Source organism: Salvia miltiorrhiza, unplaced genomic scaffold (genome assembly GCF_028751815.1).
Source record: "Salvia miltiorrhiza cultivar Shanhuang (shh) unplaced genomic scaffold, IMPLAD_Smil_shh fragScaff_scaffold_177:::fragment_3, whole genome shotgun sequence".
Lineage (NCBI taxonomy): Eukaryota > Viridiplantae > Streptophyta > Magnoliopsida > Lamiales > Lamiaceae > Salvia > Salvia miltiorrhiza.
The window spans coordinates 84,706-112,174 of NW_026651439.1; the positions used below are offsets into that span (position 1 = coordinate 84,706).

Genomic DNA, 27,469 nt, shown 5'->3' on the forward strand with positions numbered 1-27,469 from the left:
ATGGAAGTAGCTAGTAATTCTACTCAAGTAGATGATGCCACGGGTTCTAATCCTGTACCACCTAATAGGAAAAGACCAAGGTCTAAACCTATGGATGTAGAACCGAGACGTGGGGAACGAGTTAGAAAAGCTAATGTCTATGGACCGGATTATGTTGTCTTGATGCTAGATGGCGAACCGGTGACGATTAAAGAAGCTATGTCTGGCTCAGACAGCTCTCTGGAAAGAAGCCATCGATATTGAAATTGATTCCATTATGCAGAATCATACTTGGGTGTTAGTGGGTCTACCACCTGGTCCTAAAGCTTTAGGATGCAAATGGATCCTAAAGAAAAAGTACAAATCTGATGGTACTATAGATAAGTACAAAGCCCGACTTGTCGTTCAAGGTTTCAGGCAGAAAGAAGGGTACGATTTCTTCGATACCTATTCACCTGTGACTAGACTAACATCTATTCGGATGCTTCTCACTATTGCTATCTTGCACAATCTCGAGATTCACCAAATGGATGTGAAAACTGCGTTCTTGTATGGCGAGTTGGAAGATGAAATATATATGAAGCAACCTGAAGGGTTTGTAGTACGTGGGCAAGAGCACAAAGTATGCAAACTTCAAAGGTCTTTATATGGGTTGAAGCAAGCACCGCTTCAATGGCATTTAAAATTTGACAGTGTAATGTTGTCAAATGAATTCAGAATCAATGAGTGCGATAAATGTATCTACATTAAGAATTCTAATAACGGATATGTTATTGTTTGTCTTTATGTAGATGACATGCTCATCATGGGAAGTAATTCCCGAGTGATTCAAGAAACCAAAGGCATGCTAAGTAAAAATTTTAGCATGAAAGATATGGGCTTAGCTGATGTTATCCTTGGAATTAAAATTCTAAGAAGACCTGATGGTATTGCTATAACACAATCTCACTACGTTGAGAAAGTGTTAAAGAAATTCAACGCTTTTGACAAGCCAATAGCTAAGACACCATGGGAACCTAGTGTGCATTTGAGTGTACACAAGGGAGAACCTGTTGACGCGATAGAATATGCGAAGATTATTGGGAGCTTGATGTATCTAACAAATTGCACTCGTCCCGATAAAGCATGCTCGGTCAACAAGTTGAGCAGCTTTACAGCTAACCCTAGTAATGAACATTGGAAAGCTCTTGAAAGGGTTTTGAGATATTTGAAATATACTCAAAACTATGCGATTCATTATACTAGGGAACCCTCTGTACTTGAAGGGTACTGTGATGCAAATTGGATATCTGATGCCAAAGACTCGTTTTCAACGAGCGGTTATGTATTCACTGTGGGGGGTGGTGCTGTGTCTTGGAAATCCAAGAAGCAAACATGTATTGCTAGATCGACCATGGAATCAGAATTCATAGCTTTGGATAAAGCTGGTGAAGAGGCCGAGTGGCTTAAAAATTTCCTCGAGGATATTCCATGTTGGTCGAAACCTGTGTCGTCCGTAATAATTCATTGTGATAGTCAAGCTGCTATCGGACGAGCACAAAACCATTTGTATAACGGTAAGTCGAGACATATTCGTCGACGTCATAATACCGTGAGACATCTGATCACTAGTGGAGTTATCACAATTGATTATATAAGATCAATTGATAACATAGCGGATCCTTTGACAAAAAGTATCCATCGAGATCAGATGTATAAACTGTTAGGGGGGATGGGTTTGAAGCCCACAAATTAAGGATAATCATAGTGGCAACCCAACCATGATGACTGGAGGATCCCAAGAACTTGGTTCAATGGGACAACTAAGCTATGAAAATCCGTGTGTTGAACACTCGAATTGCCTATTCCTTGTAGAACAGTGAGTGTTCGGAAACCTGCACGTGGTGAGGTTAAGTCTTTGACTTTTAATGACTCTAGAACTCCTCGAAGAGGACAAGTATAGCAGGATACTTGAGTTAAGAGTCACCTATGTAAGTGTGAAGTGGGGCCGCTTCGATTGAAACACTTATGAATCCAAAGGGGTGTTCCAAGGCCTGTAATGGACACAAACGTGAGAACGAATAAGGATTGAAGCAATATTGTGTCAATATTGTTGCCTCAGTATACACCGAGGAGGACTAGTTCAAGGAACACAATCCACTAGGCCGCCGGTATACTCGATAATATTGACTATGGCAGGTTCAAAGCCACAAGCTACCTTTCCAAATGCAATGTTGTTTCTTAAGAGGACTGAGCTAAATGTCTGCATACATTCGCATACTGATTTCTCACTCATGTGGGGGATTGTTGAAAATATGGTTTTATGCCATATCTGAAAATTATTATTTAATTAAATATTTATTATTTAATTAAAATAATAATTGGATGTTAATCTACATCTCGAGTAGATCAACGTGATATACTTGAAGTCTCAAAACCGATTTCCGGTGAGTGAGATATTGTATGTCAAAGTTTGGATGTTGAAGAAGGAAAATCAGTTTCAACTTCTGCGTTCAACGATTGCGGCCACCTACCGCAACCGCCGGAGTTGACTGCCTTCCGTTCACACCGTCTATTCACACCGGCCGTTCACACTTGGTTTAACACCTATAAATATGGTTGTGTTGTGAGCTTCACAACTTACAACTCAGAACTACACAACTCACGACTCACAACTCACAACATATTCTGCATTCCACCTCATCCTAGAGGTTCTAGCTCAGTTCTTGATCCTTATTCAGTTCGCCGGAGCTCGCCGGATTGTGGTGCTACATCCGACGAGACGAAGTCGTTTTACCTTTGGGGAAGATACGCCTAAACCGAAGAGCACTACCGGGGCGATAATCTTCTTGCGGGAAGAGATTTATCTCGACTCGACTTAGTTTATACGTATAATTTATTTATACAGTATATTTCAGTTGTATACAATTATTTTGAGTTGTAATATCTCAAAATATTTATTTTGTAATATCTCGATCGTGTACCCGGTTCTAACAGTACGTCCGTCTCCGCTTCTAGTTTTAGGGTAGATGACGTTGAACTTTGTTCTTTCTTATATTGATGTTCTTCTTATTTTTCCTGGCAGTCCTGCATTATGTTCTCTGCGTCTATTATATGCCAAAATCATGTAAGTTGGGGGCTATACTGATGGAGTTATTAGGGTTATTTATCAGTATTTTTAATATTAGATCCGGATGAAGCTATAAGATTTATCTGTATTAGGTCAGGATGGGGCTATATGATTTCTGTTAAAAAATTATACGTGATGTACTTTCAAATTAATTTTTATAACTTATAATTTATTACAAATTTAAAATAGAAGCTATAAGGGTATAATAGTACAATCATAATTAATTTTATTATTTTTTTAAATAAAGGGTTATAGTGAGAAAATTGGGTGTGTGTTTAAAATTACCCTTACTTGAAATTTATGGCCCAAAAAATTCTCAGCCCAACTTGCTGGTTAAATCTATACATATATTAAAGCATAGATTTGTGGGGGAATGTGATTCCCGCCAAGAGCAACTTCGTTGAAACCAATGGATATTGAACGTTGTATCTGCTGGGTAAAGTTCATGACTTCTGGCCCAAATTTGAGAGTGTATTAAAAATGCCAAAATTTAATTTTTTTTTCCTCAACAGCTGGCACAGTTAATTCCTTAAATTTTGGCTCCAAAAATGGCGCCCAAACCACAATTTGAAATTTAAAAACAACTAATCTTGGAGCCAATTTGCCAAACACTTTGCCTATAAATATGAAGTAATTTCAGACCAAACTTCACTCTGCAAACTCACTCTCTATTTTATGTTTTTTTTTCTCTCCCTCCTATTTTATGATTTTTATGTTTCTATGTGTTACTCTCATTTTGTTTTTTTTGCTATTCACTATTAGGATCAATTACAACTCAAATACTAAACAATTATTACATGTTTTCTACTTTATACATAATGTCAAACTGTGATACTAATAGTATTTCTGAATTCCGCAGATGAAGACTTGGATCTGAAGCATGGAAGTATTGCCTATCAAATCTGCAAAAGCCACAGAAATAACGAATTTTCTTTCACATTTGAATCATTCCTCAGAAATACATTTGTATTTTTCTCAATATGTATGTATTGAAAAATGAAGCTGAAGGCCTGAAGCTACCTGATTCCACTTTTTGGCTTCAGTTCGACTCTAACTGGCAAGAGAAATGAAGCTGGATTTTCAGCTACGGCCTTGTGATTAGCAGTCAAGGAAAAGTATGAGGAACAATAATACACTTAGCTTGGTTATTTGCTGAAAATTAATTTCAAAATTTCAAGTATCATTGAGAAAAAAGAAAATACCAAGAATCAATTGAAATCCTTGAGATCTAACATGCAAATGCAGAAAAACAGGAAAAAAAAAACTGTGCAAATGGACATTGAAAAACACATAAATCTGTAAAAAAAGATTACCAAAGTATATTTTTTCAAAAAATCTAGAACTATATATTAAAAATATGTAAAAAAAGAGACCAAAGCATATTTCAAAATCACAAAAATCCAAAATCAATCGGAGTATTTCAAAATCTCAAAAATTAAGAATTCAAAATCTCAAAAGCCAGATTCACCAAATATCGATCAAGTGAACAATTCTACAAAAGATTATATGATTACAAATTTTTTTATCGAAGATGATGAAAGAAGAGTTTATAGCAGATTCATAGTAATCTGCAAATAAAGCAACTACTTTTAAGAACCCATTTGTATAGGTATTCATAAATCTAACACCATAAATACAAAAAATAAATAAATAACTCAAAAATGAAAAAATTAATATGGAAAAAGATAAAGATCTTACTCAGTATTTTAAAAACAAGCCGATTTGCAAAAAAAAAAAAAAACTTTTCTTTTAAGATGATATTCATAGATCTACAAAAATGATAGTACTATAAAAAAAATTAAAAATTTAAAACGAAAAACTAAGAAACGAAAAAAATGAAATCTTAAATCAGTATATAAAAACAAACTAATCTGTTGGGCGATGCCGTCGTTTGAAACCCGGATGGCGGCGGCTGGATACGTGATGTCTAGAGGGAGGTGGCGGCGACTTTATCGTCGTCAAGGAGGGAGATGACGCCGACAGGAACTTCACTCCGGCTCCACCACCATACAAAGATGTGGTGGCGTTAGCGGCTGCTTCGTCTTTTCCGCTGACATTTTCGTTCGATTTTGAAATGTAGGTGTCCAGAGAGAAAAGGGGAGAGGGGGCGAAAGCTAGGGCTTTATTTTTGGGAGCGGCCAGAGAAAGCCATGCTCGATTATATGGGCAAACGAGGGAGAAGGTGAATATGGAGAAGACTGGAATTGAAGGGAAGAAGGATGCAGACAACGGAGATGAGGAAAAAGGGAAGATCTGGATATAGCGGCGCCGCTCATGTGTATCAAACCCTAAAATGAGAGAAGTATTTATAGTATTGTTACTATGTAATTAATTAATAATTGGGCTTTATCTATGGGTTTATTGTGGGCCTCATCCCTTCTTTGAATTTTCTACTATGAATATGGATATGGACCCATTTTTTTGCTGAGTCGAATTGTTTCGAATAATTTATTTCAACATCTATGAAACAAAGTCTTGTCATTTTAGATATAATTTAGCTTTATTTATTTTCTCCAGCATTTATGTATTTTTGGTATCGTCACACATATAATATTGGACTACTCCGTCTGAATATAAAATGCCGTTTATTCAAATGGCTGAAAATTGTGTATCGTATAATCCAGCTACTAAAGAACTTCATATTAGAAAAGTTCTTTGGAATCCGGCTACTTAAGGTTAAGACTATAGTGTTTGAAATATTTCATAATTACAGTTTCTAAAATAATTTGCAAGATGTTATATAGTCTCATTTAAGAAAATAAATATAATTGAAGTTAATAATCGCATAATCAACATTTACAATAAAATTAAATTGTTTTAAAGTCCATAAAAAAAATAACGGTTGCCAATATGATATATATATATATATATATATGGTAGGTATATATATAACATAAGTATGTGTAAGTAAATTCAATTAGAAAGGGCATAACTGAAAACTATGGAAAATTTTTAATTAAAAATTTACTATTTTGTGAATTTAGTTTGTATAAGAGCATCAACAGTGGCGGGTGACTTGATAATGATGGGGACCACATTGGGTCAAAGAGCCTGCAGTGTGGGATGACATGATAGCTGACCTGATCTTTTTAGTTTTGATTTTGGTTTTTTTCATTTAATTTTAATTGCACACATTTAAATTCCACAATTTACTTCAAATTTAAATTGCATTAATTTTAAAATCCTAAAAATTACATTAATTTTAAAAATTTAAAAACATATCCTAAAAATAAAATGAAAGAGAGAATTATTTGTGTATGTGAATGAAGAAATGAGTGGAGGTATTTATAGAAGGAAAAAAAAAGGGGGGGAGAAAAACAAAAGGGGAGAAACGACTATATTAGCCTTAAATTCGATTTTTTTTTTCTTTAATGGCGCGTGTAACACATGCGGTGCCAAAAAGGGAGATCAGGCCAGACTCGAGTGTGTTGGGGCTGCAGTGGGTGACCCGATCTCGGGGGTTACTCGAGTTCCCCTTATCAGGTCTCCACTGTGGGTGCTCTAACTATAGCAATTCACGTTGCTCACTTCTAAAAATTATAGGGAAAATAATACTACTTATTGCATGGATTGTATTATGATGAGATATCTCAATGAGCTAAATAACATATTCATTTAGACCATCTCAAACAGTGCATCCTAATTTTAAGGTTTTTGGTGGCATCATCATAGACACATCATCATATTCCCCGTTCTTATTTTCACCTTCAACAATACCTTTTTTAAACTCAATTTTTTGCTGACATCAATTATGAAGTAGGCTTCATACTCTATATGAAATGGCTGTGGAATTAACTAAATAAAGTTTGAAATCGTTAGTTCATTGCATTTGATTATACAGAAATACAACTTTCAGAAAAACTTATTGAAAATTTAGTGGTAAGAATTACCAAGTACTGTGTTGTGTACTTTGAGCTATGGCCATTTCGCAAAGTAATTGTGAATTGTGGTGCATCCATTCTACATTGTGTAAGACATCTATACTAATATTAAAGCAAAGATTTGTGGGGGAATGTGTTTTCCGCCAATTGCAACATTGTTTTATCCAGTGAGTATTTGGCTGCAAATCCAGTGGGTATAATTGTTCCCTTTTACTTCTTACATCAAATTTAGCTCCAAAATTGGCGTCCAAACCACCATTTGAAATTTAGAAACAATCAAGTTTGGAGCCAATTTGTTGAATAATCAGCCTATAAATAGTGAATCATTTCACACTGCTGAATTGAAATTTTATTAAAGAAACCGGAACCTAAAAAAAACCCAAAGAGAAGACCAGGGCCGAGCCTCATTAAAACCTCAAAACGAGGATAAAGAGTACCCGTCTAGATACAAAGAAAACATGAAAGAAACAAGGTGCGGTGGAAACTGAGTTGAGGAGACTTCGGAAGTTCCGGCCGTACCATCACCCCCAAATCTCCCCGGTTCCCACCAAGCACCGAACAAACAACTCAGGACAAGCTATCGCACCATGCGAACAGAGGAAGAATGTACATCATCGGAAACCAGCTGAGTGTGAATCATTTCACACCATACTTCACTATGCAAACTTTCTATCTCTATTCTTGGTTTTAATTTTTTTTATGTTATTTTGTATTTTATGGAGTAGTTTTTAAGTGGTCTTTCTATTTTTATTTTGTTTAATTTTCTGTTATTTACTAGCCAATTATTATTACAATAAAATCTAAACATATGACATTCCTAACTGATATTTTTGAATCTTCTATGCAGATATTTGAATCTCTCCAATCTCCAACAACCACAAAAAAAGTGATGTTAATTATAATATTTATTTTATAGTTGGTTTGTGATAGTATACTTTAATTAGTGTCTATAAATAATTTATAAAGAAATAAAATTATTTTAAAAATCATCAATATTGTACAAATAGTTTCAATAAAAAAAATATTTGCATTCAAAAAATTATCATCATTTTTTTTGGTATTAGTTATTACTTAATACTAATTAATTGTATTTGCTATTACTAATATATTAGCGTGTGTTAATATATTAGTTAGTTAAGTTTAACAATTTACAGTGATTTGTTCTATTATTACGTAAAAAGTTTAACAATTTACAGTGATTTGTTCTATTAGTTTTAAATTTATGTTATTTTCGTCTCATTTTTGTTTCTAATTAGATAAGCTTTAATATTGAATTTGAGTCAATCCTCGCGTAAAAGTAAATTACGAACTATTAATAATGAAATTAGTTTATTTGTTTAGAAGATAAAACAATTTCTAAAATAATATGCATAGAAGTATGTCTTTATATGCTTTTAATATACTTGCTATTGAATTAATGAAATTGCAAACAATTAAGTGATTAATTCTAATTCTAAACCCATTAAGGTTCTACTTACATATACATATGAACGGGCAGAATGCTCAAAAAAATTGGCTCGGGTCATCTAGATATTTGCATACGTTGTACTTCAATAAATTTTGTAACTCCTATTAACAAATGCTGGATTCGCGACTATTTATGTTGTACTATCTTATAATCTAACTATAATCTAACTAAATGCTGGAGTATTATGTAATGTAAATTTTCATTTTCATTTACTTACTTTGTATTTTGTTTTATATCACTTAAATATATATTAAAAATTATATATTGCTACTATTATATATGATAAATACGTATTAATAATCGGCCCGTGCAGAGCACGGGTATAATACTAGTAAAATTTAAGATTAAAACTCAGCCCAAAATTCTCGCTCCCGCCCGCTTCTCTCTCACTCTCTCGCCGCCGCCGCCGCCGCCCCGTCTCCTCTGGCAGCAGTCCGCCCAGCTGCACCGCAGCACTAGTCCAGTCCGGCAGACGGCAGTCCGCCTCCGTCAGCCAGCAGTAAGTCATTCAATTTATTAAGATGTTAAGAAACCTATTAGTCTGTAACTTGATATCTTGAATACTTTGCTTGAAACCAATAAGGTGATTAAGCTTTTCACCTTATGTTTTACAAATTCTAATTCTAATTTTTTTCATTGTCGTGGATTTGTGGTAATATTTGTGTTGAGTATGTTTTCGACCCTATTTGAATTTACACCTCTAATTGCAATATGAACTTCTCCCTTCATAAGCTAAACCTAGAAGTGAATTTAAAAAAACTCAAGCCAAGACACTTGAATATTGCAACTGAGTTGGTAAGAAGGAAAATATTTCATCTATTGTATTAGAATAACTAAGTGGAAAAAAGAGGGCAGTCTTGGGATAGATAGTGCATGCTTACATTCACTCGTATGAAACCTGTGTTACTTCCCCATTGTAGTAAATTTGGCTATCTTCCTAATCTTTACTTGATTGAAACTTTGTGAATACTCTGAACTCTGAAGTCTGAATTGACTGATGTTCTTTGTTTGATTACTATGTTAAGTACAATAGAGATTTTGGTTTACAGATTTAGATGTGATGTTTTTTGGTTGATGTTTGTAAAGATAATAATGGTTTTTTTTTAAATGTCTGTTAAGATGCCCAAGACAGAGTTGCATTTCAGACTTTAATACATACTACTTATTAGTGTAATCCCCAAGATAAACTATAATAGGCTTTAGGAATACCTTTTTAGATTAAATTCACTTTTAATATTGGCACACTAAAATAGTTTATAATACTGTCTATTCTGAAATGAATTATCCATTCTGAAATAGTTTATCAAACTCCAAACCAAGTGCTACAGCAACATCAGATGGCCATGAACAGATTTTCACAACAACTTTTAACAATCCAGTTTATCATTTAAGCTTCGAGTGCTTTTATCTGACTACACGAAGATAGATCATCCTAGGTAAATTTATTACAAGGGAATAAAATTGTAACTCTTTTAATGAGTTTAAATCTTTCTTTGGATGAATTAATAATTTCATAGGAATCAAACATAAATCAATAGTGAACACTGTTATTGAAAGATGCAAACAATCAAACACATATCTATTATACTCACTTAAAACCTCAAACATACAATTATTTTTATAGTATGGATCAAACAATTAAATTAGTGAACACTGATATTGAAATATATTTGTTTGATGCTATGGTTACACAAAATTGCATTTTATTTTGACATGCGACAAAGAAAGTCAGGGGTGCTATTAAGTTTGCATATTTATTGATGATAGTCATTAGAATGTTGATTATGCACATACTTAGTATGTTCATTATACACATATTTAGTATGTCATTATCTATGTTGATTATAATTCTTATGTTATGCTTGCTTAGTATTTTAAGTATTACAAACCTATGATTCGTTACTATTGTTTCCTACTGTGCATATAAGTATAATTTTTAAAAAAGATAATAATTTTAATAAACCTCAATAATTAGATTTAAGTACAAAAAACAGGCTTCAAGGAGTACATAATAGAACTTAGGATATTTGTCCTAATCTCAAAATGAGTGACAGCCTTAGACAAAAAATAAAAGACTGAACCCTGCAACATCTAGTCCTTCTCTTGCTTGATTTCAATTTTAGCTTTCTTTGCTGGTTTAGTGGAAGAAAATTCATCCATTAGACTTCTTTTAATTACTACATTACCAATCCATTCACTCTCATCTTCGAGCTTTGATTGAGCAGCAATAGTTGTCTGTTCTCCAATTGTATCCATAACCTCAATCTCAAACTGAATTAGATTGATGGCTGTCCGAGCAGTTAGTAGAGTACCTAGCAACGACATTAGGGTTTGTTGCTAGAGTTGAGACACTATAAGCTTTATTATATCTCCAGCCTTCACCAAGACCAAGAGGGGCCTTAATATTGAACATGTATTTTTTTTTGTAGTAGGGCATCTAGAATCTCATTTGGAACCACATACTCCTTAAAAAATAGTGGATACTCACATATAAGTTTTCATACAACCTGACTTTATGAAGATATTATATAATTATAATTTTTTATTAAAAAACGTACCTTTGTCATTTGAACTTTAACTTTTGCAGTTGGTTTTCCTATCACATTATTACACTCTCTATCCCATAACAGAAATAGTGAACTGCTACTGAAATCATGGGAGACGATCCGCTATCATCTGGTGGTGGGGGGTCCTCCTCGGCCTCTGCCGGAATGACGTTGGGGGAATGCCAGGATTTGATCCAGAAAAGTTTCACAAATCCAATGGTGAAATTTCTGATGGAGAATTTGGAGAAATCTGGATGCGGCATCGGAAGCAATTTCATAAAGGCGGAAAATTGCAAAGAAAATGCTGCTGGTGGATTCGCCAGAGGAATAGGTATAGTAATATGCAGTAATCATTTGCAATTTCAAGATGAGGTGGATCAAACAGTGATTCACGAGCTCATTCATGCATACGATGACTGTCGTGCTGCTAATCTCGACTGGACTAATTGCGCTCATCAAGCCTGCAGTGAGATTCGAGCAAATCATCTTAGTGGTGATTGTCATTTTAAACGAGAGCTTCTCCGTGGCCATCTAAAGATAAAGAGGCATGAGCAAGAATGTGTGAAGCGAAGAGCAATCATGTCTGTAACTGCAAATCCATGTTGCTCGGAAGTAGCAGCAAAGGACGCGATTGAATCTGTTTGGAGTACTTGTTATAATGATACAACACCCTTCACTAGGCCTCCTTGACTCCAGCTCTAGATTCTTTCTTGCTTACTTGATGATTTCTCACTTCTCGTTCGATTCTTTTTTGTTACTTTAAACATCATTGTATTGTATCTCAACACATAAATAATCTCATTTAAAAACTGCTAGACTCATCTGCAACATTTATTGTAATCTTTTTTTTTTTTATCAGAAAAGAAACGATTTTGTTAAAAGGTACCAGAAATGGAATTACAAGAGGGTGGTGACCAAATCATTGGAACACCAATTAGAAAAAGAAAGCTACTTTGAAAGAATCTCAAAGAATTTATTCCAACTCTAAGTCCTCACTTTAATCTCTGAAATGATACTCTTTGTCTCCCACGCGGCAGCCTTAAATCTGTTTTCATCTCTTCGTCTCTACAGTAGCCAAATGGTCCAAACCCATACCGTCATCAAAAGCTTCCCAATGTTCTTTCCACTATTTAGATTCACAAATGATTCAAAGTGCTTTCCAACCATATTTGGTCTTATCGTTGTGTATCTGATAACACTCATGTTTCCATGGTTTTTAATGTTCATATGATGTTAATTTTATAGGAAATTGAGTGTTGAATGATTGGTTTATGCTTAAATTGCTTTATCTTGTGAAATATGTTACTTGGTTGTACTTTGATGATTTTTACAGAAATATGGAGTTTGACATTAAATTACAGGAATAAATTCGTAGGCGCAAATGGTTCGCAAATCCGAGTTCGAACGAGTAAGATATGGCCGAAACAGGAAAGTCGCGCGCAGCAGTGAATAGTGCCAGACGGGAATTTTCGGGATTTTGCGGGATTTTCGGATTTTATCAATTTTTTCGAGCTCAAACTCTGTATTTTACCCTGGTACTATATATAGGTCTTCTTTTGACCTATTCAGGGTTCCCAACTTTATTTTTCAGTTTCCAACTTTAGTTTTTCAGTTTCATAGCTTAGATTATTATTGCTTTTCAGTTTTTAGAGGTTGGATTGAATTTCTGCAAGGATTGAAGATTCAAGATCATTCTTTCAGTTTAATTTAATTCAATTTTTATGATTGCTTTCTTTTTTATTATGTTTATGTTTTACTTTAATATGTCTGGCTAGTTTTCTTTTCTGACTCTAGGGTTTGTAAATAGTTAATTAGGTTCATGTGATTTATTTGTTAGTACCTATTTACCTTCCAGTTTATGATTCATAATTCCCGGTGCTTGAATTCGTGTGAATTATCTTATCAATAGTTTGCATGTGTAGTTATTCGGCTTGAGACCCAACGGAGATAGCTATTTAGCGGATTCAGGGATGTGTGATATGATCTTAACCTTGAGACCCAACGGAGATAGGTGGATCATTGAGAGATATTCTTAGGAGCTATTGGAAGTTAGTAGATTTTCTTGAGACGTAACGGAGATAGAGAATTTACTAATCTACGATTGTTGCTGCTCTAGCGAGAGTGATTGATTAATTAAGTGATCTCTCATCATAACTGGATTAAATTGGTTAATATGATTAATAGATTTGTCATGTGGATTTAGTTAATGAAATTACTACCCTATGATCAGTTGTCTTTATTATTTGATTTTTCTTCGTGAATTTTATTTGCTTCTGTTTGAGTTTAGTTTTGATTAAACCTTCTTCATATTCGTTTGCATGTCTACTGTTATAGTTTGTTTAGGGAATAGCTAGATTTATTTCGTTGTTTCTGTCCCTGAGGATACGATACTCAATTGCTACACATATACTACAATTACACCGTGTTGCGGTATTTTGCTGCGAAGAAATTAGTGATCAGTATCCAATCTAAATCTCCTTCCAGATCCCTGTAACAGTCATTGTAATCTTCTACTTCATCTCTGTGTGACTCTGTGACTAGCTAAAGTTGCAATTCTTACAAAAGAATCAATGTTCTAGCTTCTACATATCCAAAAGCTTTCACCCCAATTCTTTTCCCATGTTTATGTTTTGCACCCTAGAGAATATGAAAAAAAAAAAAAAAAAGTGAATGTGATAATTATTTTCATCTTTTCTTATTTTTTATTTTCATATGATAAATTTATAACAACAGAGAACGCTCCCTTAATATATCAATTAACCCATTGTTTCAGTGTTTCACACAAGGAACTAGTTCTTGAGAAATTTGAAGCCATGGAATTCCACACGCGAAATTGGAATGATTCAAATGAAGATCGAGTCTTGTGGATTTTATAATATAAATAAAAGTAAATTTCGTGCAAACTTAGTCTTAGTCTTAGTCTTAGTCTTAGTCTTTGTAACTAATTTAATACTACAAGATTAGTTGTTAACTTGTTATATATACTACTTATCACAGTATAAATTAATAGACATCTGAATCTTAGAATTGATCATTTTAATTAGTAGGGGTGGATTTGGAAATATGAAGTTTTTGAGGATGATGATCATCGTCATTTTAGCATTACATGCTTTTCCATCAACCATTCAAGCAAGAATCGCATTAACAGGTATATATCCACCCTGCTGAATAGATATATCTCGCAAAATTTGTCATATACTATAATTTTAAGAGTGGTTCGTTTTATACAAAAATAAATTATGTACATATATATATGTATTAACTTATTAAACTATTGTTACAATTTAAAATGGGGTTAAGGTGCAGATAGGCCCCTTAAATGGAGGCCCTTGTAGCGTTTCACTCCTCTTACTCACTGTGTGTGCAATTTAGCCCCTAAAGTACCAAAAATCGAACATTTAACCTCCTCCGCCCTAACTCCGTCATTCAACCGTTAGTTAGTAATTTATTTATTTATTTTTTATTCTAAAAGCCCCCTGTAGCTGCTCTCTGGCCTTGGCCGTAGCTAGACACCACCGTCTTTTTCAGATAGCCAAAATTCCCCGGACATAGCCGCCGGACCTATCTTTGCAGCCATTGTATCACTATCACAAAATCAGAAAACCACAAAAATCAAAGATTGGGGAATTTACACTCCAATTAGAGAATTACAAAATAAAATTAAAACAGCTCGTCTCTGTGACTCGCGCACGACCCGTCACTGGAGATAGGGTTTATGCGGGAGAAAGGTATAACGGCGCCGCGTTCGCCGCTCGACCTTGGCTGGGATCACGCCGGCCTAGAATCAGTGGCGCTGATCCTTCCCTCTGCCACACATTTACACACACAAAATAGAAGGGGAAGAAAAAACTCCAACAAAATTCCGCCACCTTCCTCCTGTTCTCGGCGGACGCCGCCTCCGTCAATGATCTCCTCCTAGGCCCGCAGCAACAGCTTCCCCTCTATCCTTCTCTTTTGCTGGAAGCACGACATAAATGTCGCCACACCCTTTAAAATTCGACGGAGCCGATGACATCTTAGCTTCGGGGCATCCGTGAAACGCGATGTCTGTAGGTGATCTGCCACCGTTACTTCCAAGAGTCGACGGGCATCCAGCTCAAGATCATGCAGGAAGGCATCCAGCTCCCCATCATCGTCGTCGTCGGCGACCATTAGTGTAAAGGTAGAAGAAGAAGAAATGGAGGTGGGCCCCACAATTAGAATTAAAAAAAATAAAAAAAAAATTACTAACTAACGTTGACTAACGGAGTTAAGTCAGAAGGGCTTAAATGTGCGATTTTTGGTACTTTAGGGGCTAAATTGCACATACAGTGAGTAAGGGGAGCAAAACGCTATAAGGGCCTCCACTTAAGGGGCCTATCTGCACCTTAACCCTTTAAAATGAATAGTATTTTATAAGTACATCCAAATTTGTAAGAATACACACTTTATAATTATAATATTATTAATATATATAGAGACTTGTAAGTAAAAGTAAGTAATAGGAAGAAAGTACTATTGTAATATTTTAAAAAATATTATCACAAAATTGCTTCTGAAAAAAAAATATTATCACAAAATAAGTATCATCGTCATAAAAATAAAAAACTTAGCGATACCTATTTATATATAGGGAGAAACATGTATATTGTTCGGAGCTAGGTTAATACATTTTCGCATTTGTGATTATTTATGAATTATAGTATTTTATTGAGAATGATTATTTGTGATTTATTGTTTGCACATTTTCAGAAAAAGTGCAACGGAAACCTCCGATGCCGTCACCGCCGCCGCCAATAGCAAGGCCGGGTCCTCACAATCGTCAAACATAATAAAACGCTCAAACTTGTACAACTATTCATGTCTTAATTTTTTTTACTGCGAAATAAATTGGTGGAACAAATGTTGTATTTTCGACCAATGTATACTGCTACATTACTTGCTCCTTGTAATTAACCAATATGTCATTTGCACTAATACATTGTAATGCATTTATCTATTTTTAAAATTTTAAATTATATAAAAAATTAAAATGTCCTTATTTATGAATTAAATTAATGAGATAATTGCCTGTAAATCCATAACATTTACACGGAACTGGTTTTTGCTCATATTTTGAAAAATCTAACTCTAAAATACATAAACTTTCATTTTGTCTCGTTTTTTGTCCGGTCATCGGTTTTTTCTTACACTGGCACTGGAAATTACGCGGTGGCAGCCGAAAATTGACATCTAAGCATTTTATTGACATGTGAAAAAAAATAATAAAAAAAACCCACATCATTTTCCCCAACCTTTCCCGCTCCTAAACCCCCTAACTTACCCTCCCCCACCTACCGCCACCGCCTGCCACCAGGCCGGCGCCCGCCGCCCCCTTCTCCTCCCTCTCCCCATCCCTAGATCTCGTCGGCTCGTCGCCCCTCCCCCTCCCCAGACCACGTCGGCCCTCCCCCTCTCCCTCCCCAGACCCCGTCAGCCATTCACCCCAAATCTTTGTGCCGCTTCCCTTCCATTTCTGGCTCTCCCTTCGATTTTCGATCGTGATGCTGATTTTGCGGTCGTGTGTGTGTGTGGCGTCGGCGGTGGTGGCGGCAAGGGAAACTGAGCAAGGTGGGGAGGAGACTGTGATGGACATAAAGGGATCTAGGGCATGACTTGGCAGCGAAAATTTCAGGCGATGGTTGGCGGCGGGAGAGACTAGAGAGAGAGGGCGACGGGGTCTGGGGAGGGGGGGAGGGGGCGGCCAGCGCCGGCCTGGTGGTAGGCGGCGGCAGGTGGGGGAGGGTAAGTTAGGGTTTGGGAGTGGGGAAGGTTGGGGAAGATGATGTGGGTGTATTTTTTTTTCATTATTATTTTTAAAATATGGTTCGGTTTTTTTGGTTCGGTTCGGTTCGGGCCTCAAAGGCCTACACATGTATGTATCTCCTATTCAATAGCTTATGACTGTTCATCTTGTTTAATCCAAACACTAACTTGTTATATTGTAATTCTAGTTAAACAACAAATCTCAGGCTTCAACATCTGGAAAGCCTAAGAAGAAAAAAGTGGTTGGAGTAGGTCTTTATGTGAATTTGGAAAGTGGAAGGCAGATCTTTTATGTGAGTATAAAGATTACATCATTTTACATTACTAAATTTCACATGTAATCCTAATGTAATAGACTGTTTTATGATTGTTTACACTGCCCGAAGGGTCACAACCAATTGTGATTGATGAAGGCACATCCAATGAGGCAGACCCAAACACAAGATTCTCCATACCAAATGAAGCTCAACTAAGGAAAGAAAGGAGAAAGAGAGGAGAAAACACCTCAACTGGAGTATCAATGAAGAAGAAAGATCAGCCAAGAAACCCATTTAAAGCACCAAGAAAACAAGCTACAAAAACTGTGGATCCAGAGCAACCACATATGAGAAGCACCAGAGGACAAAAAGTCATTTCCTAGTTTTAAGTTTAGTGTGGAAACTTAGCATTTGAACACAACAATTATTATGATGTTTTTTGAATATGTATTTGCATGAAAACTTAGCCAACTGGATGTTAATGACTTTGAATATTTTTGTCTCTTTTTTGATCAAGTGACTGAGAATACAATGCTATTTTGTTGGTGTCATTACAGTTTATTTTGTCAACATTCTCTTGAAGGCAAAGTTTGATTGAAGGCAAAGATGATGAAAATATACATAGGGTCCAAAGAAGATAAATTTCATTGATCATTGCAAAAAATACAAGCTACATCAACCAACACATAATTCATTTCATAACATAACAAGCTTGATCATCACAAGCTAAGATACAATCAAAAACATGAAAAGAAATTTGCTTCTCCTTCTAACAAGCCTTGACTCTTTTTTACGAGCTTCAATTTCAGTCCAAAGATAAGTAATTTCTGCTTCAAAATCAGTGGGTTGAGTCAAATTTTCATGCATCTTCACATGCTTCATGTTTTCATTCTTCAAATGGTTAATAACCTCTCTACCTCGTTCACTAATTGGTTCATCATACCAATCAAAATAACCACAATTTTTTATCTGCAAAAAGTTACAATTTGCGTTATTCAAACCAAATTACAACAGCCAAAAGATTGATGCACATAAGTGAAGTACCTTCCAATTTTTACACCCATAGAACCTTCTCCCCAGATTGTCCTCCGTCCATGAAGCCATTCTCGTAGCCTTGAACCTTTTGCTTCCAAAATTGCAATTAGAATACTTAACCTCGTCGTCCTCCATCTGCTGGCGAGCGTGCGACGACGAGAAGCCAAAATCTGAGTTCGAATTCATGCCTTTAGCTCGGAAACTTATTTCCAGAAGAAACGCTAACCTAATTCCACAATATTTTAAGGAATTCACACAATTTGTTGAAATGGGTTCGAATTTTAGGGTTCCTGCTATTTGAACCCTAAAATCTAATTAGATTACCGTTGGAAGAGTTGTTGCCAGTGGGGCCGCCGAAAATTAAAAAGAAAAGAAAAGAAAAACGGCGTTTAACCCTCCGTTTAACGGAGGGTTTAAGTGAACCCTTTTTTTCCGAGAGTTCGGGGAGGTCAACGCACCTTGACCGATCATGGGGGGTATAGGCTATAGGGGTGTCATGTTCAGGGGCTCATATGCACCTTCTCCCTTGATTTAAAATAAGGTATAATAACAATATTGTCAACTTAATGAGTATAATATCAAATTTAATGAGTATTGCATAATAATAATAATAATAATAATAATAATAATAATAATAATAATAATAATAATAATAATAATAATAATAATAATAATAATAATAATAATAATAATAATAATAATAATAATAATAATAATAATAATAATAATAATAAATATATAGATTGTAAAGCAAAAAATTTAAATCAATCTCATTTTTTATTTTTTATTTAATTTAATTTTTTATTTAATTATTAATTTTATTAAAAAAAATTGAACTCTCCTTAGTCAAAAGTTTGGCTCTGCCACTGCATATATTAGTATTGTTTATATTCTATTAGTTTGGCTCCTTAGTCCGAATGAGTATACTTAGTCTGTTCTTAGTTTGTTCGTCATAAATTTTATGAGTGTGTCGTGTGTGGAGAAAATAGCTCCACTTTTGTGAATGAAGTGGAGAAATAATGATGAGTCACATTGGTAAATTTGTAAATAAGTGTTAAAATGAGAATAAAATAAGGGGTTTATGGTGGATCATGTTTAAAAATATGTTGTGCATACTCTTGTGGGACAGACGAAAAAGTAAAGTGAGCCTACTATTATGGGATGAATGGATTATAAGTTATGTCAATATAATTTGTGTAAATTATATTAGCTTTAATTTCGCTGCATCAATTTTGATTTGGACGAAACTGAAATTCGGGGCAAATTTTAGAATGACCTAAAGTTTAATGTATTTACATTACAATTTTATAGAGTTCAAAATTCACTAATAGTTTGTGAATTTGCAACCAATTAACCCCCTAAAATTTTATTGTAAATTAAATATGGGTCTATAAAAAGCAATTAAAAGTTATAAAAAAAAACCTCTTTATAGACTAATAATAAAAACTTTAAAAGAAAAAATATGTAGACATTTTTATTGAAATTCAACTAGATAATAATGATCATTAGATAAAAAATGTGTTGTCAAGATCTTGGTCATTAATTTAATACATCTCTAACTATAAAATGAATTCATTTTTATTTTAATGTTATATTATATCAATTAGAGCTATTTTATATAATATAATAAATTGATAAATTTTATTTTCTAATTTTATGATTTTTTTGAGAGATCTAATTATGATATTATTACTTTTTTTTGATCAGTGAAAGAGAAACTTTATTGGCAAAGAAAAGAGAGAACCCAAGGTACCAGAGGTACCAAGAGTATTACAGAAAAGCGAGTTTATGTTCACAAGAACACCAAGAGGAGAAGGGAACATTGACATCCACCAATTGGTTTATTTTGTTCCAACTCCATAATCTACCCTTCAAATCCAAAACAAGCTTCTTAGCATCCCAGACCCTACCCTCAAACCTGCTCTCGTTTCTATATTTCCAAATCAGCCACACAATCCCAACCCAAAGAGCAAGAAGTAGTTTTCTCCCTTTCTTCCTTCTAGCGCCAAAGACAAAGGATTTAAAGTGTTGAGTAATACCTTTAGGCTTTGCTGTTTTAATGTCCAGCCATTGAAAAATTCCATCCCAGACCATCTCAACTTTGGGGCAATTCAAAAAGATATGTTCCGCCGTTTCTTCTTGCATCACACATGAGTTACACCATCTCTCTTCGGGACCAATTGCAACATTTCTCCTAAGCAAATTATCACATGTAGGCAATCTGTTAAGCAAGACTCTCCATGCTGTCACAGCTGCCTTATGGGGAGTCTTAGCCTTCCAAACTTGAGCTGCGTCGCTACCCGTTTCCGTCAGCTGCCCGTTTTTAGAAGCCGCAATGGTATCATAGGATAACATCCCCAATTCTATTTTTTTAGGATAACATCCCCAATTCTATTATGATATTATTACTAAGCTACATTCTTAATTATATTATAGGATAACATCCCCAATTCTATTTTTTTTAGTTAAATGGATATCATCGTGAATAACATATGAAGTAAAACTATTTTGATTAAATTCGCTTACTTGAAATAAAAACTCTGATAATCAAATCACGTTCACGCGACTTTGCTCTGACTTGCACTTAATGTTCATAAACGGTTCTTATATCTCGTCATATTTTACAAATGATTTTCTTTTTTACGTTTCAAACCTAAATCTACAAATTAAAATAAAATAACAATAAATATAATATAAAATAATTAAAACAAATGATAAAGATACCTATCTAGTCGGACAGAGTTCGAAAGATACGCTCGGAATATATCCAAAATATTGTTCGACTATATAAGTATAAATCTTCATTATTTATTTTAGTTATTTTTATATTATATTTATTATCATTTTATTTTAATTTGTAGGTTTGGGTTTGAGATGTCACAAACTCTTGTGTCAAACTGAGTGTATATATCAGACAGATCGGGTCGAGCTAGGACTGGGACGCGGGTAGGAGCGGGTCCAACAATTCAATATATAAAAAAAATTAGTACTCCCTCCGTCCCAATAAAAGTGGCCACATTTTCTTTTTGGGTGTCAATTAAAAGTGGCTACTTTCTAAAAATGGCAAAAGTTTACTTTAATTAAGTCAATAATTACTCACTAATTTGGTCAATAATTGTAGGCCACTTTTTAAAAATGTCAAAATTGCTCACTAATTTGGTCAACAATTGTAGTCCACTTTCTAAAAACTACTCACTAATTTTGGTGGGTCACACTCAATTAAAACATAACAATCCCCTTCTTAATCTCCGTGCCCAAAAAAAAGTGGCCACTTTTATTGAGACGGAGGGAGTATCATTTTCTTCCCAAACCCAAGCCGCACTCCCTTCTTTCTCCCTCATCTCTTTTCTACTAGATCTCCTCCTCTCTTGTACTATAAGGGATTAATAGCATTCGTTGCACCGAGCTCTTCTCTAATGAGAATTATTTGTATTCATTTATTTGATTTCATTGGAATTTCAATTCGGAGCCTACAGCTATATTCACGACAATTGAGATTTCATATTCAAGATTTCAAGAAACGTAGCAATAGTTATAAATAATTTTTATTTATGAGAGCCTGAACTTTTAATTATAGCATGGCCAAGTAATTATTATTGTAAGAAAAAATAATTATTGATATGAAAAAATAGTAGTATTATTTTTACTCGCGATAACTTGTACGTTTAGCTATTTGGTCAAGTAATCATTATCGTAAGAAAAGGTAACCATTGATATAAAGAAAGGTAATGTTTCAGAAACATTATTTTTTTTCATGTTGACTTTTCATCATAACAATAATTATTTTGAAATAGCGCAGAATAAAATAAAATAAAATAAAGTATAATTATTAATACAAAGAAAAGTAATGTTTATTTACTCATGAGAACTTGTATTTTTTAACTATTTTGTCAAATAATCATTATTGTGAAAAAAATAATCATTACTGTAAGAAAAAATAATTATTGATATAAAGAAAGGTAATGTTTCGAAACATTACATTTATTGTTGATTATTATTTATCATCATAATAATTGATAATTACTTTTCAAGTCCTCGCCTAGCCAGACTGCCCAGCCCAAATCCAGCTCGTCCCGACCCGTGCCTCTACCCCAATTCGACCCATTTTTTTCATACATTTGAGTATACATGAGACCAACTCTTGAGACGTGGAGTGAAAAAAAAATCATTTGTCAAATACAATGAGATATTAGAACTGTTTATCGACATTAGATGCAAGTAAAAGTAAAACAACGTGAACGTGGTTTGAATATTGTAGAATTGTTATTCCAAGTAAGCAAATTTAATTTTCGGACCATATTCAAAGCTCAATCGACATTATAGAATTACCTAGATAAATCCTCGAGCAAAGGTGCCCTTTGCCTCTTGGATGGTAAATTATCTTATTTAGGAAAGAGAAAATTATTTATTTTATCAAATTTATGTTCATAATTAGTTGATTTTGGGTTAGAAACTAAAGATATTAATGCCGAGGGAGTCGAGTGGAATGAAGAATAAAAAGAAGCAATTTGTGAATAATCTGGAGACTTATTATCATAATAACACGAAACCAATATTTTTGCATTTACTTATTGTTAATTTTAGGTTTATAAACTCATAAAGTGTCTGGGCCATGAGTTATATATAGTAGTATTACTTTTACATTAATTAATTTTTGCTTGGCATGTGGCTAGACATCAAGTAAGCATAGACTGATAGAAGTTTATTTTAGAGATTCATCTTCATTTGCTTTCATAGTTTTGGTTTTAGTTTTTTTTTTAGATAATTTTTGTAGACAGTACTGTTCTATCTTATTTTAAAGTCATCTTCTGAGTTATAGTATTACTTTTACATTATTATTAATTTTTGCTTGGCATGTCGGCTGCTAGACATTAAAAGTTTATTTTAGAGAGTCATCTTCTTTTCCTTCCATAGCTTTCGGTATGAACATGTTTGGTTAGATTTTACTTCTTTGCGAGACAATTTTCGTAGATAGTATTATTCGATCTTTAATTTATCTTATTTTACAGACTCATCTTCTTTAGCTTTTAGTAGGAACATGTTTGATTTGGTTTTTCTTTCTAACTTTTTTTTAAGGGGAAACCAAGCAAATATTTATACTAAATTTCGAAGAGCAATATCGGAAAATCAAGTTGGGAAGCTCGATTTCCAGATCATTACCCCAAAGAAGTAGCGGAAAAATTTGCCAAACATGAACCATTCTATTGGCTTCTCTACGAACATGACAAAAATCAAAAACTAAGTATTGTTCGATTTTTTTAATCTTATTTTAGAGAGTCATCTTCTTTTGCTTCCATAGCTTTCGGTAGGAATATGTTTGGTTTTTTTTTTTCAGACAATTTTTGTAAACAGTATCCTTCCGTCTTTATCTATGTTTTTAGCTTCTAGAGTTTCTGGTAACAAATTGTTTTATTTAAGTTCATTAAATTAATGATTATGCTATCCTTTTATTACGAATTTGATTGTATTTATTTATTTATTTAAAGGAGAGTGGTGAAGTTTGAACCTTAGACCTAACTGTTTACATATTGAAGTCCATTTGAATGTTCCCTTGAGAACTGTGTTTTATTTCTATAACATGAATAGTTAATTTTCTTAATTTGATGAGAGTAATAAAAATATTACTATGTAGTTTAAAATTTGGTGAGATCAAATTATTTAATTAAATAATTCAATAGGATTTTTTTTTTCTCTAGTAAAGCTTTAAAAACAGGATCATCATTGAAATACCACAATGAAGCCTAGGGCTGAGAATTTCGGGATCGGGTACCCGATACCCGACCCGAAAAAATCGGGTATCGGGTACCCTATACCCGAAAAATTCGGGTTCGGGGTCGGGATCGGGTATTTAGGGTGTTAGAAAAATCGGGTATTGTGGTATACCCGATCGGGTATCGGGTATACCCGAAATACCCGAATTATTTAATTAAATGTATTTTACATTCCCTATTTCCCTAATTCCCTTCGCCATTTCGCCCAATGCCCATATGTCGCCCAAATTCCACCAAATTCCATATTTCCCTTCATTTCCCAAATTCGCCCAAATTCCAGAGACTCTCCGTCTCCGCCTCCCCGCCCTGCTGTTCCAGAGAATCTCCGGCCTCCCACCCAGCGCCCCTCGCCCCGCCCGCCGTTCCCGTCTCCTCGACGTTTGCGACCCTCGCCAATCGCCCCCAGATCCGAGACCCTTGCTCAGTCGCCCCAGCGTTTCCTCCGATAACCCTCGACCCTCGCCAGTCGTTCCCGTCGTTCCTCCGCCGCCGCCTATGACTTCGCCCCGCAGCAGCCGGCCGCACCGCGCCTCCGAAGCTCCAACAGGCGCTACTGCTTTCTTCTTCTTCCTCTTTTTTTTTTTTTTTTAAATAAACAGATATCGTTGAATTTTGATTTCGTTGTGAGTTTTGATGGAATGTTCGTTGTGAGTTTTGATTGGGGGTTGAATTTTGGTGGAATTTCGTGGGGGTTGAATTTCGTGGGGATGGAATTTCGTGGGGGTTGAATTTTGGTGGGAATTTCGTTGTGAGTTTTTGATTTCTCTTCGATGGAAACTGGAAACTGGAAATGGGGAAACTGAGTCGACTCGGGTAATTTAGGGTACCCGAATACCCGACTCGGGTACCCGAGTCGGGTATTAGGGTACCCGATTTCAATTTCGGGGTCGGGGGTCGGGGTCGGGTATAGGGTTTAGGGGATTTTCGGGTTCGGGTACCCGATTTTTTCGGATAGGGTACCCGAACCCGACCCGATTCCCAGCCCTAATGAAGCCTTTGGTTTAAATGAGTTCAAATAACTTGATCTTAATCTTATCATTTTTTTTTATGATGTTGGAAACCCACAACCGCTATCAAAATGCTCGATGTGTAATCTCATTTATGTATTGTGGGGTAGCTTGCAAATCAGCAAGAAAAACAAATTTCGATTTAAAAATAATATAGAGAAAGTATAAGACGTCTTCAATATGTTAATTACTCCATCTCTTGACACATATTTCTTTTTGAATCTTGACACATATTTCTTTTTTAATCGTCTCACGAATCTGGACACATTTTCAAATAAGGTAATAATTATTACTTACTTCCTCTTACCGACCCAAAAAAAAAAAAAAAATTACTTTCTCTACTTCCTCTCTTCTATTTTACGACTTTTATATTTTATTAATTACATACAACTCCTTAATTTCTTGTGTCGAAATTAAACGTATCAAGATTCGTGGGGACGGAGTGAGTACAATCTAAGTTAAAATCATAAAATTTCGAAAAAAATTGAGGCAGGGCGGGTGTCATTAATAGACTTTTGGGGCACCCAAAAATAGAATCTTCTTCCATGTCTAAGTCCAAAACCATCAGCGCACGCAAACTTATTTTAAACTTAATAAAATAAGGAAAATTCGCCTATGTGATATCGATTGACCAAACCATGCACATGACTTTTACTTTTAGATCTCTCAAGTTGTGTAACATACTCTTTATTAAAATTAGCATTTAACGTTCTGTTCAATGCCCAAAAAACGTTATTGTATTTTTATATTAATATAAAATAAAATCTATACAGATTCAATATCACGTATATAAATATAATAATAATACTATAATATTATCATGTGAAAATAAGGGATAATAAAATTTTATGTCTATCACACCTTGAAGTGAAAAAGAAGGAATGAAAAATAGTGAACTTCTCTTTTATAGAAAACTAGAACAATCTCTCGTGCTATGCACGGCGAGTATCGAAATTAAAACGACATCAATTACTCAATAAAATTCTGGATTTGAAAACGTAAATTTTCAACTTTGTATAAAGTGTAATGACAATTATAGTTATTAAATAATTAATAATCATTGATAATGAAAATTAGAATTATATTTTATTATAATTATAAAGTATGATGCATCATAATAAATAATAATTCACAATATAAAAAATATTTGAAATTGTATTTTTAATATATATATACTAATTTCATCTACAAAGTTAAATTACATTAATACAAAAAAAATATTTTAAAAAAAGAGTTATAAAATGAACCAATATATATTCCTTCACCTCTATTACATTTAAATTATTATAATTAAAAAAAATAATTGAAACACAAACACATGATATTTACTTATTTTTATCTAAAAAATACAAAATAATAATAATTAATATAATAGAAAAAAGTAAACATGTCACTAAAGAGAAAATTAACACTCATTAAAGTAGAGAGGAAAGAACAAAATACTAATAGTTTAAAACTTTAAATTATCATAACTTATTCATTCTAAATTATAATTTTTTTTATCAAAAGAGAAAAGATAAGAGATAAAATTTTGTAGTTAAAGAGAGAGAGAGAAAAAAAATATATAATAAACAACAATTATTAAATTATACAAATAGAACATTTAGATATAATAACAACAATAATAATAGTGCCAAAAAAGGAAGAGATAAAAATACAAAAGAATAGAGAAAAAGAAATAGGAGAGAGAAAAATAATTACCATAAAATTTTTAATTACAATAACTTATTTTGTTTCAAATTCAAATTTTATTATTTTTATACCAAATTAAAGATCTTGTCATTATCTTTAATTTAAGATACATATAGAATATCTTTCCATATATCAATTTTTTTTTAAGAAATCACTAAAGTGTGAGAGAGAGAGAGTAGAAGAGAGAGAAATTATATGAAAAAAATAGTGAAAAAACAAACAGAGGAAGAGAAAATGTGAAAAATGCATAGTGGAAGGAAAGAAAAAAATTGGCAGGAACAAAAACTGGTGTTTCATATATATATATAGATAGATGAGAGGAAAAAAAGATATTAAAGGCATAAATTTTTATTATCCTTTCTTTTTCCATAATAAATTTATCTATCAAATGGAGTAGAACACACCCTAAATTTCAAATATTAATTTGAAATACTCCCTCCGTCCCAATAATCATGTCCCATTTCTTTTGGGCACGGAGACTAAGGAGTGTTGAATTAGTGTTGTAAAGTGTAAGGGCCCACATGTTTAAGAAAAAGTAAATATGGCCTAATTATTCTTGTAAAATTAGCAAAACTGAATTCTATAAATTAAACAACAAAAAATGCAACTAACTTATGCACATTTCAACAATTCATTATGCAAATTTTTCCTAATTCTTCTGTAATCAAGAACAGAAAATGTAACAACCAAAAAATGCAACAAAATTATGCAGATTTCAACAAGAAATTTCAACAAAATCTTCATTAAACAAGAATAGAAAATGCCCTATGGCTGTACAGTCGCCGGAATCGAAGGGGTGCACTGTTGTTGGCGTCAGAATCGAAGGGCTTTGTGTGGAATCGAAGGGTTGTACTGTTGTGGGCGTCGCCGGAATCGAAGGGCTCTGTGTGGCGAAGGGCGGTGATGGTGAGTTGCCACCGTCTGAGGGGAGAGAAAAACA

General features: G+C 34.0%; 1 protein-coding gene and 3 long non-coding RNA genes across 5 annotated transcripts; 3 read left to right on the plus strand and 1 right to left on the minus strand.

Annotated features, from left to right (window-relative positions):
* Positions 1 to 3,856: 3,856 nt before the first annotated feature.
* LOC131002736 (uncharacterized) lies at positions 3,857 to 4,767 on the minus strand. Its single transcript, XR_009094392.1, has 2 exons — positions 4,109 to 4,767; positions 3,857 to 3,990 (listed from the first exon to the last, which is right to left on the minus strand). It is a non-coding gene; the product is annotated as an uncharacterized LOC131002736 (long non-coding RNA).
* A 4,002-nt stretch (positions 4,768 to 8,769) lies between these two features.
* LOC131002735 (mitochondrial inner membrane protease ATP23-like) lies at positions 8,770 to 11,792 on the plus strand. Of its 2 annotated transcripts, none has more exons than XM_057929198.1 (2): positions 8,770 to 8,936; positions 11,068 to 11,792. In XM_057929198.1, the coding sequence occupies exon 2, from the start codon at positions 11,092 to 11,094 to the stop codon at positions 11,671 to 11,673; it is 582 nt and encodes a 193-aa protein (XP_057785181.1). In that variant the 5' UTR covers positions 8,770 to 8,936; positions 11,068 to 11,091; the 3' UTR covers positions 11,674 to 11,792. The 2 variants fall into 2 exon arrangements, with proteins under 2 accessions (XP_057785181.1, XP_057785182.1); XM_057929199.1 differs by having other exon boundaries at positions 8,789 to 8,936; positions 11,025 to 11,792.
* A 2,199-nt stretch (positions 11,793 to 13,991) lies between these two features.
* LOC131002738 (uncharacterized) lies at positions 13,992 to 15,922 on the plus strand. Its single transcript, XR_009094394.1, has 2 exons — positions 13,992 to 14,131; positions 15,715 to 15,922. It is a non-coding gene; the product is annotated as an uncharacterized LOC131002738 (long non-coding RNA).
* An 823-nt stretch (positions 15,923 to 16,745) lies between these two features.
* Positions 16,746 to 17,427, plus strand: LOC131002728 (uncharacterized). Its single transcript, XR_009094388.1, has 3 exons — positions 16,746 to 16,876; positions 16,956 to 17,060; positions 17,154 to 17,427. It is a non-coding gene; the product is annotated as an uncharacterized LOC131002728 (long non-coding RNA).
* The last annotated feature ends 10,042 nt before the right edge of the window (positions 17,428 to 27,469 follow it).

What these genes read in the sequence shown, in the direction of transcription:
- LOC131002735 (XM_057929198.1), top strand. Translation starts at nt 11,092, where the DNA reads ATGGGAGACGATCCGCTATCATCTGGTGGTGGGGGGTCCTCCTCGGCC.